General features: G+C 41.6%; 1 protein-coding gene across 3 annotated transcripts in view; it reads left to right on the forward strand.

The window, feature by feature from the left end:
* Positions 1-16,577, forward strand: part of HBS1L (HBS1 like translational GTPase) — a 118,117-nt gene that overhangs the window by 67,234 nt on the left and 34,306 nt on the right. For all 3 annotated transcript variants that reach the window (XM_038759951.1, XM_038759944.1, XM_038759952.1), the window contains 3 exons: positions 12,402-12,619; positions 13,061-13,226; positions 14,815-14,932. In XM_038759951.1, coding sequence (XP_038615879.1) covers positions 12,402-12,619; positions 13,061-13,226; positions 14,815-14,932 — 502 coding nt within the window. The remainder of the gene's footprint in view (positions 1-12,401; positions 12,620-13,060; positions 13,227-14,814; positions 14,933-16,577) is intronic.

Consider the following 16,577-nt stretch of genomic DNA (forward strand, 5'->3'; position numbering starts at 1 on the left):
TGGCCTTCGCCCCTTTGTGCTGCAGTTCCTGCCTCATAAAAATGTGAAAGCAAAATGGCATAATTGATAAGTGTTTTGGAAAAAAAAATGCACACATGAAGTAGTTCACCTATCCTGACCACCTGCCGTTTCCTTATTCTTTATTACAAAGCAAAAAATATTTGGAACTTATTTTTATGAGTACATTTAAAGTCTGGGTATAGGAGCCAGCACCATGGATTTCATTCATTCAATCGTATTTATTGAGCGCTTATTGTGTGCAGAGCACTGTACTAAGCGCTTGGGAAGTACAAGTAGGCAACATATAGAGACGGTCCTTGCCCAACAGTGGGCTCACAGTCTAGAAGAGTTGGTTGACACTGTTGCCTCCATGGGTTTCTGATTGTGGAGATGAAGCCATTCATTTTAGCTCCTTAAATTTTGGGGCAGAACTCCCAGTTTTATTTATCTCAGGTCTCTGACCATAGGTTAGCTGGACCTCAAAGACCTAGGGATAAAAATAACTCTTATTAAGCACTTACTTTGGGTCAAGCACCAGGTTAAGCAAACAAAATATTCAGATCAGACCAAACCCTGTCCTTCACAGTGCAAACCATCTCTTCCTGAGTAGAGCTGAAGTGACCCCAAATTGAGATTTTTCTACCCCACACTCTCTCAACAACCCCTTCCCCACCCTGGAAGAAAACAAAAAACTATATCCCTTTTCGCCCTCTCATCTAAAGTGAAAAGTGGGCTTCTGTGAGTTAGGATATAAAGAACTTGGGGAGTAGCTCGTTTGGCCTGTGTTTTTTAATAATAATAATGATAATAGTATTATAAGCACTGCTTATATGCCAAGCATTGTTTTATACCACAGGCACAGTATAATCATATCAGACACAAGGGGTTCACTGTGGAGGGAAAATAGACATATAATCCTCATATTACAGATGAGAAAACTGAGTCACAGAGGTATAGGTGACTTGCAAGGCCACACTGCCTTGCGTCTTTCAACTGTAATTGGAAATAGAAAGATAATAGGAATTGCTGGGAAAGAAGTCTGTTGAGTGAGAAATACTGTGGTGTTCTTTTGCAAGATTTCTAAAAAACCATTCATTCTTTTATATTGGAGTGTGCTTACTGTGTGTATAGCACTTGGGAAAGTACAACAAACAGACACATTCCTGCCCACAGTGACATCACAGTCTAGAGAGGGAAACAGACATTAATATCAATAAATAAATGTTACAGATATATGCAAATATGTACATATATGCTGTGGGAATGGGAGGGAGGATGAATGAAGGAGTGAGAAAGGGCGGCCCAAAAGGGAGTGGGAGAAGAGGAGAGCTTAATCAGGGAAGGCTTATTGGAGGAGAGGTGTCTTCAGTAAAGCTTTAAAGTGGTGGTGAGCAATTATATGTCTGATAGGAGGAGGGAGAGCTTTCCAGGCCGGAGGTAGGATGTGGGCGAGAGGTCAGCGACGAGGTACACATGCCCGAGGTACAGTGTGAGAAGGTTACCATTAGAGGAATGAAGTGTGCGGACTGGGTTATAGTAGGAGAGTAATGAGGTGAGGTGGGAGGGGACAAGGTGATTAAGTGCTTCAAAGCCAATTATGAAGAGTTTTTCGTTTGATGCGGAGGTAGATCAATCAATCAATCGTATTTATTGAGCGCTTACTGTGTGCAGAGCACTGTACTAAGCGCTTGGGAAGTACAAGTTGGCAACATACAGAGACGGTCCCTACCCGACAGTGGGCTCACAGTCTAGAAGGGGGAGACAGAGAACAAAACCAAACATATTAATAAAATAAATAGAATAGATATGTACAAGTTAAATAAATAAATAAATAGAGTAATAAATATGTACAAGCATATATACATATATACAGGTGCTGTGGGGAAGGGAAGGAGGTAAGATGGGGGGGATGGAGAGGGACAATAATTATTATTATTACAGGGGGAGATGAGTAACCACTGGAGTTTCTTGAGGCCCCTCCCCATCCCCCCCGCCTTACCTCCTTCCCTTCCCCACAGCACCTGTATATATGTACATATGTTTGTACATATTTATTACTCTATTTTACTTGTACATATCTATTCTATTTATTTTATTTTGTTGATATGTTTGGTTTTGTTCTCTGTCTCCCCCTTCTAGACTGTGAGCCCGCTGTTGGGTAGGGACCGTCTCTATATGTTGCCAACTTGTACTTCTCAAGCATTTAGTACGGTGCTCTGCACACAGTAAGCGCTCAATAAATACAATTGATTGAGTGGGGAAATACGGTCTGAATGTTTTGAAGGAAAATGATTTGGGTAGTAGAATGGAGTATGGGACTGCAGTGGGGCAAGACAGGAGGCAGGGAGGTCAGCAAGGAGGCTGATACAATAATCAAGGTGGGATAGGAAAAGTGCTTGCGTTAATATGGTCGCAGTTTGGAGAGGAAGGGACAGATTTTGGTGATGTTGTGAAGGTAGAACTGACGGGATTTACTGATGGCTTGAATCTATGGGTGCAAAGAGAGACAGGAGTCAAGGATACTGCCAGGGTTATGGCTTTGTGAGACAGGAAGGATGATGGTGCTGTCAACAGTGTTGAGAAAGTGAGCAGCAGGACAGAGTTTGGTGGGAAGATGAGAAGTTTAGGTTGGATAATGTATTCTCATATATTCTAATAACGTATTCTAATATATGAGTGTATGTATATGTATACATATGTATATTTATAATTTCCTTATATACACATCAATGGAAAATATACAATTTTATCTTAAATTGCAATATATGCTTCATAATTTCTAGAATGTGAGCGCACTGTTGGGTAGGGACTGTCTCTGTATGTTGCCAGCTTGTACTTCCCAAGCGCTTAGTACAGTGCTCTGCACACAGTAAGCGCTCAATAAATATGATTGATTGATTGATAATTATTGAAATGACCCTCATATAGCTTCATATAGCATGTCCTGCTGAGAGCTCACCTCCTCCAAGAGGCCTTCCCAGACTGAGCCCCCTTTTTCCTCTCCTCCCCATCCCCCCCATCCCTACCTCCTTCCCCTCCCCACAGCACCTGTATATATGTTTGTACAGATTTATTACTCTATTTATTTTACTTGTACATATTTACTATTCTATTTACTTTGTTAATGATGTGCATCTAGCTTTACTTCTATTTATTCTGATGATTTGACATCTGACCACGTTTTGTTTTGTTGTCCTTCCCCCCTTTCTAGACTGTGACCCTGTTGTTGGGTAGGGGCCGTCTCTATATGTTGCCAACTTGTACTTCCCAAGCGCTTAGTACAGTGCTCTGCACACAGTAAGCGCTCAATAAGTACGATTGAATGAATGAATGAATGAAAGTGCATTTAGCTTTAATTCTATTTGTTCTGACAACCTGACACCTGTCCACATGTTTTGTTTTGTTGTCTGTCTCCCCCTTCTAGACTGTGAGCCCGTTGTTGGGTAGGGACCGTCTCTATATGTTGCCAACTTGGACTTCCCAAGCGCTTAGTACAGTGCTCTGCACACAGTAAGCACTCAATAAGTACGATTGATTGAATGAATGAGTGAATGTCATTGTTTAAAGTTAGGAGACATTCATATTTCATCACTTCACCTGTACGATACTTTTGAAATCCTTCATTTTACAACAATTTGCCTTTTTCCTTAGTATAAGGAGAAGTATGTTGGGTATATTTTCTATTCAGGTTGTATTTCACTGTGTGATTTCCTGCCTTCCCCACCAAACCAGAATCAGTATTTCTTAAGCACAGGAAAGAGGCTAAAAAAGATAATTATAGAGATAATTAAAATAATCAAAAGAGCACTTTAGTCCTAATTTATCAATTCAGTGCTAATTCATCTTTTGTTTGGGTGTGGATTTTAGTGACCTGAATGTAAGAAGTTGCATGGAGCATGTTTTGTAAAATTATAGATAAAACTAAATTCTAGAGTTTCTGCTTCTCACTTTTTTGTTTTTTGGGTGTGAAAAGTATCAGGCTGCAAGATGGGAACTGGGTCGTCACCTGCAAAGACAGTCTTGACTTTTATTCTTTTCTGCTATTTGACTTCTTATATTTCATTGTTTAATGATGAAAAAAATGAAAAGCCTCCCATGAGTACAAGATGGGTTTTTTTTTTTTGAGAAATATTCAGGGGGTGGATCACAGTCCAAAGTCAGTGGCTAGATAAACGTATACTGAGGTCAGAGTGTTTGGGGGAACATGAGAGTGAAGGGAGGTTACAGTATAGTCTTAATCTTGATGAAAAGGCTGAACTAAAGCTGTATTCATCAAAATGTGAATCTTAAATACTATCCGATTTGAGTCATTGTCTAACTCTTGACTTTTGTACTTCTCCAATTTCCTGTTACAATTTAACCAACCAGATCGTGATTTCTAACTCTCAGGCCCCGAAGCCCCGTTCACATCTGGTTTGTGGGGAGCATCTATTTAAATGGATGAAATAATGAAAATATTGTTCTTAATCAGAAGGTACATGGGTAGCCAGATACAGTTGGTGAAGCGTGGGGCTGCAAGTAAACACTGTTCCGTGTTGGAAACTACAGCCAGATTTGGCTCATTCAGAGGTAGGGCAAGGGGAAGAGATATAGTGGCTAATCTAAAACCATTGGTAATTGATAAGAGATGTCCAGCAGGTAATAGAATCCAGCTGTTCCTTGCTTTACACAAGAGTTGCCTCATAAGCTTGTTGTGGGCATGGAACGTGTCTGCTAATTCATCATCATCATCATCAATTGTATTTATTGAGCGCTTACTATGTGCAGAGCACTGTACTAAGCGCTTGGGAAGTACAAATTGGCAACATATAGAGACAGTCCCTACCCAACAGTGGGCTCACAGTCTAAAAGGGGGAGACAGAGAACAAAATCAAACATACTAACAAAATAAGATAAATAGAATAGATATGCACAAGTAAAATAAATAAATAGAGTAATAAATATGTACAAACATATATACACATATACAGGTGCTGTGGGGAAGGGAAGGAGGTAAGATGGGGGGGATGGAGAGGGGGAAGAGTAATTCCGTTTTACTCTCCTCTCCCAGGTGCTTTGTACAGTGGTCTGCACATATTAAATGCTCAATAAATGCCATTTGACTGATTGATTGGTTATTAGAAAAGCAAGTGCGTGGAGAGCTTTTGTATGGTACTTATCAAGCTCTTACTACGTGTCAGGCAGTGCGCTAAGCACTAGGGTAGATACAAGCTAAGGAGGTTGGACACGGTCCATATGCCACGTGGGGCTGACTGTCTTAATCCCCACTTTACAGATGAGGTAACTGAGGCACAGAGAAGTTAAGGGAGTTGCCCAAGGTCACACAGCAGACAAGTGGTGGAGGCAGGATTAGAACCCACGTCCGCTGACTGCAGGCCTGTACTCTTTCCCTTAGACCACGCTGCTTCCATGAAGGCTCATCACTTACCAGGAACACCATACTCTTTCCACTCCCTACTTGGGATGCAGAGTCGGAGCCGCATGTCAGTGAGCTCCTTCCAAAGGGGAAGGATGGGATTGTCGGTGACCCGTCGTCACAAATACTCGGAAGTAACACCATGCTGAAAATTGTCCAGAGTGAATTCCTTATCAATCAATCAATTGTGTTTATTGAGTGCTTACTGTGTGCAGAGCACTGTACTAAGCGCTGGGGAAGTACATGCTGGCAACATATAGAGACAGTCCCTACCCAACAGGTAGGGTAGAAGGGGGAGACAGAGAACAAAACCAAACATACTAACAAAATAAAATAAATAGAATAAATAGGTACAAGTAAAATAAATGAATAGAGTAATAAATATGTACAAACATATATACATATATACAGGTGCTGTGGGGAAGGGAAGGAGGTAAGATGGGGGGCATGGAGGGGGGACGAGGAGGAGAGGAAGGAAGGGGCTCAGTCAATCAGTCAGTGTCATGTGCAGAGCACTGTATTCAGTGCTTGGGAGAATGCAGTAGAGGTAAATGTTATAATCCCTGCCCTGAAGAAGCTTCCAGTCTAGTAGGAGAACCAGGTTCAAAATAAAGGAGGAAAAAAAGCATGACAAAAAGATACATGCATGAATAAGTGCTGTAACAGTAGAGCTCTTAAGTCTGCGTATGCATTAATGAAGTGGTGGCAATTGGGAGGGTTTGACTTGGAGGAGAGCAGTTATTCAGGAAAGGCTTCCTTAGGGAGATGGATTTTCAGAAGGGCTTTGAAGATGGAAGGAGAGCTATGATCCGACAGATAGGAAGGGAAAGGGAATTCCAGGTAGGAGGAAGAGCATGAACAAGAGGCTGAAGGGGTCGAGTCCAATGAGGCACGGGAAATGAGTGGGAGAGGAAGGAAAAGTATACGTGGGGGTGTGTGAGTGAAGAGAAGAGGTAAATAAAAGGAAGAAAGCTGTTAGAGTGACTCACCTCCTCCAGGAGGCCTTCCCAGACTGAGCCCCTTCCTTCCTCTCCCCCTCGTTCCCCTCTCCATCCCCCCCATCTCACCTCCTTCCTTTCCCCACAGCACCTGTATATATGTTTGTACATATTTATTACTCTATTTTACTTGTACATATCTATTCTATTTATTTTATTTTGTTAGTATGTTTGGTCTTGTTCTCTGTCTCCCCCTTTTAGACTGTGAGCCCACTGTTGGGTAGGGACCGTCTCTATATGTTGCCAATTTGTACTTCCCAAGCGCTCAGTACAGTGCTCTGCACATAGTAAGAGCTCAATAAATACGATTGATGATGATGATGATGATGACTTAAAGCCATTGGGTTGGAGTTTTAGGGAAGCAGGGAGATTATTCGTGTTGGGAAGCAGCATTACCTAGTGGAAAGAGCATGGGCCACAGTCAAAGGATCCGGGTTCTAATACCGTCTTCACCACTTGACTGCTGTGTGACCTTGGGCAAGTCACTTAACTTCTCTATGCTTCAGTTACTTCATTTGTAAAATGAGGAAGAATACCTGTTCTCCCTCATTGACTGTGAGCTCCTTGTGGGCAGGTGCTTAGTACAGTGCTCTGCACTCAGTAAGCACTTAATAAATACGACTGATTGAATAAGGACTCTGTCCAACCTGAATGACATTTTTTTAAAAATATGGTATTTGTTAAGGGCCTTCTATGCGCCAGGCACTGTACTAAGCACTGGGGAAGATACAAGCTAATCATGTTGGACACAGTCCGTGTCCCACATGGGGCTCACAGTCTTAAGATCCATTTTACTGAGGCACAGAAAAGTCAAGTGACTTGCCAAAGGTCCCACAGCAGACATGAGGTGGAGCTGGGATTAGAACCCAGGTCCTTCCGACTCCCAAGCCCACTAGGTCACACTGCTTCTCAACTCCTCAAGTTGTATCTACCCCAGTGCTTAGAACAGTGCCTGCCACAGAATAGGGGCTTAACAAATAAAATAAAAAATAAAGGTAATACGAAAATCAATTAGTCATATTTATTGAGCATGTAATAATAATAATAATGGCATTTGTTAAGCACTTACTATGTGCAGAGCACTGGGAAGGTGATCAGGTTGTCCCACGGGGGGGCTCACAGTCTTAATCCCCATTTTACAGATGAGGGAACTGAGGCCCAGAGAAGTGAAGTGACTTGCCCAAAGTCACACAGCTGACAATTGGCGGAGCCGGGATTTGAACCCACAACCTCTGACTCCAAAGCCCGTGTTCTTTCCCCTGAGCCACGCTGCTTCTCTGTACTGCTCGCAGAGCACTGTACTAGGCACTTGGGAGAGTAAAATCTATGAGAAGTGGTAGGCATGTTCCCTTTCCCACAAAGTGTATACAGTCCAGAGGGGGAGACAAGAATTAAAATAAATTACAGACGTGTACATAAGTACTATGGGGCTGAGGGTGGAAAGCTCAGGTGACTAAAAGGTACAAATCCAAGTGCAAGGGTGAAACCCGAGGGAGAGGGAGTAGGGGAAATGAGGGCTTAGATGGCGACGGCCTCTTGGGAGATGTGATTTTAATAAGGCTTTGGAGGTGGAGAGAAAAGTGATTTGTCGGATAGGAAGGGAGAGGAAGTTTAAGGCCAGAAGCAGAACGTGGGCGAGAGGTCGATGGTGAGATAGATGAGATCGAGGTACAGTGAGTAGGTTGGTGTTTGAGGAGCGAAGTGAATATGCTGGGTGGTCATAGGAAATCAGCATGGTAAAATAGGACGAGACAAGGTGATTGAGTGCCTTAAAGCGAATTTAAGGAGTTTCTGTTTAATGCAGAGGTGGATGGGCAACCACTCGAAGAGTGGGGAAATGTGGTTTTTATAGAAAAATGATCTGGACAGCAGAGTGAAGTATGGACTGAAGTCGAAAGAGATGAGAGGCAGGGAAGTCAGCAAGGAAGCTGATGCAGTAGTCCAGGCGGGATAGGTGAAGTGCTTGGATCAGCATAGTAGCAGTTTGGAGAGGACAGGGCAGCTTTTAGCGATGTTTTGAATGTAGAGCTGACAGGAGAGAGAGAGCTGTCAAGAGTAGTGCCAAGGTTACAGGCTTGTGAGACAGGGAGGATGGTGGTACTGTCTACAGTGATGGGAAAGTTATGGGGAGGACAGGGTTTGGGTGGGAAGATGAGGAGTTCTGTTTTTGGACTTTTTAAATTTGAGGTGCTGGTAACGTCCTGAAGATGGGGAAACGCAAGACTGCACAGAAGGAGTGAGGTCAGGACCAGAGATATCGATTTGGGAGTCATCCGCAGGGAGATGGTAGTTGAAGCCGTGGGAGTTTATGAGTTCTCCAAGGGAATGGGCGTAGATGGAGAATAGAGGGGGACCCAAAGCTGAGCCTTCAGGGGTCTTAGAAAGTGGGTGGCAGAGGAGGGGCCTGGGAAAGAGACTGAGAGTGAGTGGCCAGAGAGATGGGAGGAGACCCAGGAGAGGACAACCAGTTACTTGAAGGCAGAGATCATCATCATCAATCGTATTTATTGAGCGCTTACTATGTGCAGAGCACTGTACTAAGCGCTTGGGAAGTACAGATTGGCAACGTATAGCGACAGTCCCTACCCAACAGTGGGCTCACAGTCTAAAAGGGGGAGACAGAGAACGAAACCAAACATACTAACAAAATAAAATAAATAGGATAGATATGTACAAGTAAAATAAATAAATAAATAGAGTAATAAATATGTACAACCATATATACATATGTACAGGTGCTGTGGGGAAGGGAAGGAGGTAAGGGATCAGCCCCTGTGGTACAGGGATGATGTTTGATCTCTCTCTGTGCTTAGCATAGAGTAAGCGCTTCATTAGTACTGCCATTAAGTCTCATGTGCTTCCTCAAACTTGTAATATAGCGGTCTGCATTCAGTCGGTGTTCAATAAATACTATTGATTGTTGATTGATGGATAGAGGTAGTCTGCAAAGAATCCAGGACAGGATGGTGGCCATTTGGATGGAGAAGAAGGGGACACATCCAGGTGGTGGGAAAGCGACAAGTAATAGCGGGCTCAGGAAGATTTAAGTAGAGGCAAAAATACACCCCAAGTATAGGCTTTACAGGCTTTACCATAGAGTGTGAGTAATCTAACTCATTCCCAATATTAGCTCAGGAACAATTCAGGAGTTCAAATCATTCATTCATTTATTCTTCCAGTTTATAAAATTGCACCTCGTCCAATTAAATTTTCCCACAATACAAAAACAAAATGTAAATAATCAATTAAAATATATTTTAATAAAGCAGCCTTTTACGGAGCATGTATTAAGACTATCTACTTCAAAATGTTCCCTCAGAAAAGCTGACTTAATACGATGGGTGTTGCACAGTGTTTTAGGGTCAGCAGGCCAGCATAGCACACAAAGAATGTTTGCTTGACTGAACATAACCCGAGAACATATTAACCCACATTGCAAGTGCAAAGAAAACACCTGGTGCCTTTCATGGCATTGATCCAGTGGTCATTAATATACAATATAACACCCCAATCTTTTCCTTCTATATCTTTTACTGACCACTTGTCCTTGAGTTTATCACAATCTTTCATCAGCTTTTTGACATTCAGCCTGAACAACGTTTGCTTACAACAAAATTCCATCAATTTGTCATCTGCTGTCCCAAGAAGTGCTTCTTTTCTCTTCTCTCTCCCTTTCCCAACTTTCAAACTTTAACATGGATTTATGTGAATACCATAAAATGCAAAGGGAAACAAATCCTTAAAATTGAAGGATTGTTTATGTTGAAAGCTTCATTTAAAACCATTTCTGTTTAATTGTCTTCTGAACTGAGATTAGGTACTATTTTACCAACAACTATTTGCCTCTGATGCCCACTATGAATTCTGCAAGATAATGATAATAATAATAATGATGGCATTTATTAAGTGCTTACTATGTGCAGAGCACTGTTCTAAGCGCTGGGGAGGTTACAAGGTGATCAAGTTGTCCCACGGGGGGCTCACAGTCTTAATCCCCATTTTACAGATGAGGGAACGGAGGCCCAGAGAAGTGAAGTGACTTGCCCAAAGTCACACAGCTGACAATTGATGGAGCCAGGATTTGAACCCATGACCTCTGACTCCAAAGCCCAAGCTCTTTCCACTGAGCCACGCTGCTTCTCTATATAATATATATACTATATATACTATACTATATAGTATACTATACTATACTATATATACTATATAATTGATATAGTATCTGCTCTCTAGGAGTTTTCTAATCAGAGATCATTTGAATTATCTACACATGGCACCCAGTAAGTACTTTTGATTGAATTAGAACAAGAGTTGATTAAGAAATTCATTTTGCCTGAAAATGAGTCCTTTTTTTGGTCTTTAAATAGTCTCCATTTAGGCAAATTCAGTTTGCTCTTTTTTTCTGACTGGTTAATTAGAATCACACCTAAGATTGTGAAAGAGATTATGCTCATTCATTTATTCTCTTGAGAGCAATTACATCAGGGGCTTAAATTCCATTTATATTAACAAAGGATGGGTATACTGTATTCTGTACATCACAATGAGATTAAGCTTAGCAGATCTGCAGACTGAATTCTTAGTTTTTAATGTGTTCGTGGTTGTTTTATGGGGAACATGCACACTTTAAACTTTTTTTCTACTGGGAAAGGATTGTGTGTTTGCATAAAAATGTTTAGTGATATTGTTTCTATATTTGGGTAGGGACTGTCTCTATATACTGCCGATTTGTACTTCCTAAGCGCTTAGTACAATGCTCTGCACATGGTAAGTGCTCAATAAATATGATTGAATGAATGAATAATTTGCCTGGGACAGGAGAAGCTCGTGTAAGGATGCATTCGAGTGGGTTTCCTGATGAGGAGTTGCTTGGAGCCATGGAGGGGGTACAATCCCTTCCTTCCCCAGGTAGCTTGGAAAATAAGGCAGAGCCACCAGCAGTCTCTTATGGGCCAGTGAACCCCATATCATCATCATCAATCGTATTTATTGAGCGCTTACTATGTGCAGAACACTGTACTAAGTGCTTGGGAAGTACAAATTGGCAACATATAGAGACAGTCCCTACCCAACAGTGGGCTCACAGTCTAAAAGGGGGAGACAGAGAACAAAACCAAACATACTACCAAAATAAAATAAATAGAATAGATAGGTACAAGTAAAATAAATAAATAAATAAATAAATGGGACAGAAACTATGTCCCATATGGGACAGAAACTATGTCCAACCTGATCTCCCTGTATCTACCCCAGTGCTTAGACCATAGTAAGGGTTTAACAAATACCGTCATAATTATTATGGGCCACTGCATCCAGGACTGTACATTTGGCCACTGTACAAGGCATAACGGCAGCTTCAGTTGGGGATCTGAAGAAGCCAGAATTCTTTTGAGCCCAAAGGGAAGAATTGCAACCCAGGATTTTCATGAGAGTCAGGGAGAGGTCCCCTATTGGACGTACATTTAAGAAAAAATTCCTCGATTAAAACAAAAACTTTTGGTGAGCATAGGAACATGTCCTTACAGGAATTCCGAAGACAAGACAGACACTCAGTGGCCTGATGAATGGACTAACTGGAGAGGTGAAGTTAGGACACTTCTTTGATATTCAGTTATCTCCTTTCACATATTTGCTGTTTATTTTCTTAAAATATCTTCTTCAAGCCAGCTCACAATGATAGGATAATGCAACTAGTATGAGGGGCCCCTCTTCCAAATTTCTGTTGGAATCCAAGATATTTTCTCATCTTCCTTTTAAGACAGCCTATTATTTTTTCGTGGAATAGTCGGAATCTACCTGTGCATGGTTTAGGTCCTGCTGCTTATCATTTCCACCTTAACAGACTTTGGTCACTTATCAGCGATCGTTGTTGGTTTGAAGAGGCAAGGAATGAGACTAGACCATTTTCTCTGTCTCTTTGGGACTCCGTAAGGCGCCTCTGAGGATCTGGTAACACACCTTTTTCTCCCAAACTCTGCTTTCCATAGGGTGACTGCTGAAGAAAATGGCCACAGTTTCCATACACCTCAGAAAGGACCTTCTAGCGAAGATGTCCCCGTTGCTGGTTCGAGTGTTTTGGAGGCAGAGCCGAACATAACTCCAGCTTCAGTGAAGAAGCCTGGCAAATCCAAACCGCAAATAGATGTGAAAGCCGAACTGGAGAAGAGGCAAGGAGGAAAACAGCTGCTCAATTTAGTGGTAATAGGTAATGCCTCTTCCACTTCCATTTAATTCCCGGTAGATGCTATTTCAAAACAGCCCAGCTCTCTGGCTGAACGGTGCGGGTTGAAATTCTGCATGTATCATGTCTCCTCCTGGGGAGGACATGCAAACAAATAGCCTCTTTCACTGGAAGGCTGTAGGAGATTCTTCCAAAACCGTTTTCGTGGTAGTTAACATGTCTTGATCTTGGTATGGTTTATAAACCTGAATCGACGGGGTTGAAAAATAAGCCAAAGACTATCAACCCCTTCTCGGCCTTTCTAGAAAAGATGTAATTTTCCTTCGCTGTGGGCAGCTATTTTAAGCATCTGTTTCAAAAAAAGGCACACTCTTGTAAGGGGGACACGTCAGTATGAAGCAGACATCCCTTGGCAAGTATTTCAATCAGATCTTGAACATTAATGTGGAAGCAATGTTTTCATAGGTCATGTTGACGCTGGGAAAAGTACTCTCATGGGCCATTTGCTGTATCTTCTGGGTAATGTGAACAAACGAACTATGCATAAATATGAGGAGGAATCTAAAAAGGCCGGAAAAGCTTCATTTGCATATGCATGGGTCCTGGATGAGACTGGAGAAGAAAGAGAAAGGTAGTTTTATTTTCACCATATTTTCAGATCAATTTCAAATGATGAATTAACAGCTTTGGAAAAAAAAACGTGATATTGTAAAACGTCATTTATTTTGCTAAAAAGGAAAGGAAATTCCTGAATAACATGCTGTAGAATTGTTCTTTTTTCAAACACAGTGTCTCAGTACTTGGGGTGTGTTTCCTTAGCTTTACTTCCTGACATCTCTATTGGTCTGTCTCCGTTTTGAACTGTCTCTTTAAATCTGTCTAAGGGAATTTAGTTGACAGAGGGGCCCTATAGTCTTCTCCTGCTTGAACACCCTGGGGCCTCTGCATAGTCTCCTGAGGTTTTGTGAACCAAAGAGTTGATCAAAGACTTCCTACTATATAGCAAAAACTGTCTTCTTTTGGAGAGTAATAGTGAAGAAAGGAGAAGAGTATGTGTGTATGAGTGTGGCAGAGGGAGTGTGTAGGGGAGGATAGTAGGGTGAGTTAAAGGTAAGAACCCTATTCAGTATTGCAAACGTAAATTAACTGTGGCACTTAAGCCTCTATCCTTTAAGCATTTGGGTACTTGTCCTCCCCGTGGCATTTGTTATACATATTGTTATATGTATATACATATTGTTATACTCTGCCACTTTTGCTTTCTGTAATTTATTTTAAAGTCCATCTCCTCCAACCCCTTCACCCCCCCCCCCCCACCACCACCCTTAAGCTCATTGTGGGTGGGGATTTGGTGTATCAATGCTATTGTATTGCGCTCTCCCAAGTATTTAATATACAGTACTCTGTATGCATTAAGCACTCAATATATGCCATTGATTGATTGATTGAATGAAAGTCAGGCGAAAAGGAAGATGAGGAGGAAGAGTCCATAGTGATCCCAGACGACCCGGATTTGAAGGATTTCTGGGAGGCTGGATTGGTTTCAGGCCCATCCTGGGACTGGATGCGCCTGCATCTGGGGAGCCTAGGAGAACCCTGCCTTTGGACTGAAGCAGATATTGTGGCCAGCTTACGGGCAGGCCCAAATTCCCAAGGAATCTTTAGGATTGGCCTGATCGGCCCGTAAAATTTTGGGTAGGGGTTTCCAGATCTTGAAGTCTGGAGTGGACTTTGGATTCTCCCTACCCTTGGATTCCACGTCTCCAGGACTGGGTCCTTAGAGGGTAAGGTGGGGTGGCTGGTTAATTCCCCTTTTCTTCGTTCCACTTAGGTCTTCTTCAGTCAATTCCTGTTTTCTGAATTAGGTTATTGTAGAACTTCTTTAACAAATGTTACCTTAGCTCATTGTGGGAAGGGAACGTGTTGACCAGCTCTGTTATTGTACTGTCCCAAACGCTTAGTACAGTGCTCTGCACACAGGAAGTACTCGATAAATATGATGTGATTGAATATGTTGCTATGAACGATGGAGCAAAGGAATAATGGATAGAAAAACTGTGTCTTGTCCAATGCTGTCCTTCCTTCATCATACCTATGCAATGTGTCCTGACTTTGATTCCTTAGCCTTCCCTTCGGGGCCCTCCGATTTCAATATTTTCTGTTTCGCCTAGCAGGATTATTTTAAAACGGCATTCTAATATGTATGTATTTACTTCAAGGGGAGTAACAATGGATGTGGGTATGACAAAGTTCGAAACCAAGACTAAAGTTATTACGCTGATGGATGCACCAGGTCATAAGGATTTCATTCCAAATATGATTACAGGAGCCGCCCAGGTACGAAATCGATTCTGCTTCTTGGGATTGTGAGGCTTCTGAGAAATTGAATTTGCAGCCACGGGCCCGTAGTTTTTAAATGTATTTTAAGAAGAAAAGTAACTGAATTAAATAGCATTTTCCGTGAGCTTGTTTTTGAACTGAAAAGAGCTTTTCCATTCCATTGCAAAGAAACAAATGTGTATTTGTTTAACTTCACAGTAAACAAAGTGGTGGAAAATCTGTTGACTGTGATTCAGCTCAACTCTTTAGGGGGTTGCTTGTGACTTTTTATATTTAAAGTTAGAATTCAGCTTCTCTCATTTTCAGGACCTAGTGACTTCCAAAGTGAACCACTAATCATGCCTGAATATTTTTTTCCCCCGTGGGTCAGTTACCATTTGGTAGTTAGCTGCAGATTGAACAAACTCCATAAAGCCTACCTGAATAATCTGGAACGGCAGTTGTGAACAGAAACAAAAATGCCAATGTGTGCCCTCTGCACTGATTTCCTCGGGACAGGGCGTGTAGCGGAAAGAACAAGGAATTGGGCAGCCCAGGCCTGCCCCTGAGTAAGGTTCAATTGTGGATGAGTCACCTGAAATCATGTTTGAGTTTCCCCACTTATAAAAAGGTATCATTATGCCAGTCCCACCCATCTATCTCACAGGGATAGTGTGAGAATAAAGCAGGACATTTTCAGAGAATAAATGAGAAACTTTTGTCTCCTTGATAAATTATTTCTCAACGGTAACATTTATGACTCCAGTTTGGCCCCTGATGAAGTGGAAATCATTTTCAGTCCTCAGTAGTATTCAACAGTAACACACCTGTACCATATATCCTCTCTGGAAAGTCTGTGAGATTCAGCTCTTAAAAATATACCTGTGGTGTCACAGTTGGAGATGTGCAAGGGAAAATCAAATGATCCTACAGAATTTATGTTATCTGGAGATATGCAGAAAGGATAAAAGATCCTCAGACCCATACACATAGTTCGACTGCCTTCTACTACTTCTTGCAGTGTCAAGAAAGTAAGGCAACTTGTATATGGGGCAGTTGTAGATTAAGGAGCTACAGCACAGCTTCAGAGGACTGGTGAATTGAAATTTTAAAACTTCTGCGAACGATTTACTTTTGGCCAAGTGTAATTTGTTTTAGGCCATGTGCAGTTACCTATGTGAGAATAAATTGTCTTCAGCTTTGAACCACTTCCTGACTTTTGGCATAATCGATCACTCAGTGGTATTTACTGAGCACTTAGAATGTGCAGAGAACTATACTAAGTGCTTGGGAGAGTACAGTACAACAGATGATCCAGAAAATGCATCTTTTTAGTACTCAGCCTCTTAAGTATAATTTTGCTCATTGGATGCCAGGAGAGAGTTCCCCCTTTGTATGAAAAATAGGTGTAATATTTACTTCCAACTCATTTTTGCCTTCGTGGCTAAATCCCTCTCTGCTAACCAGAACAAGAAAAGAGTAGCTGATTTACACTGTTGCCTCACCATGGGTAAATACATATTTATTAAATAGTAATAAATAGTAGTAAATCCACTAAATATAATGGTCATATGTCAAGTATTTCAACTCAGCCGTATACTCCAATAAAGCATTATTCTGACAAGACATTCCTTGTCAAAATTTAGATCCAGAAAATTGAGAA

Source organism: Tachyglossus aculeatus, chromosome 2 (genome assembly GCF_015852505.1).
Source record: "Tachyglossus aculeatus isolate mTacAcu1 chromosome 2, mTacAcu1.pri, whole genome shotgun sequence".
Classification (NCBI taxonomy): domain Eukaryota; kingdom Metazoa; phylum Chordata; class Mammalia; order Monotremata; family Tachyglossidae; genus Tachyglossus; species Tachyglossus aculeatus.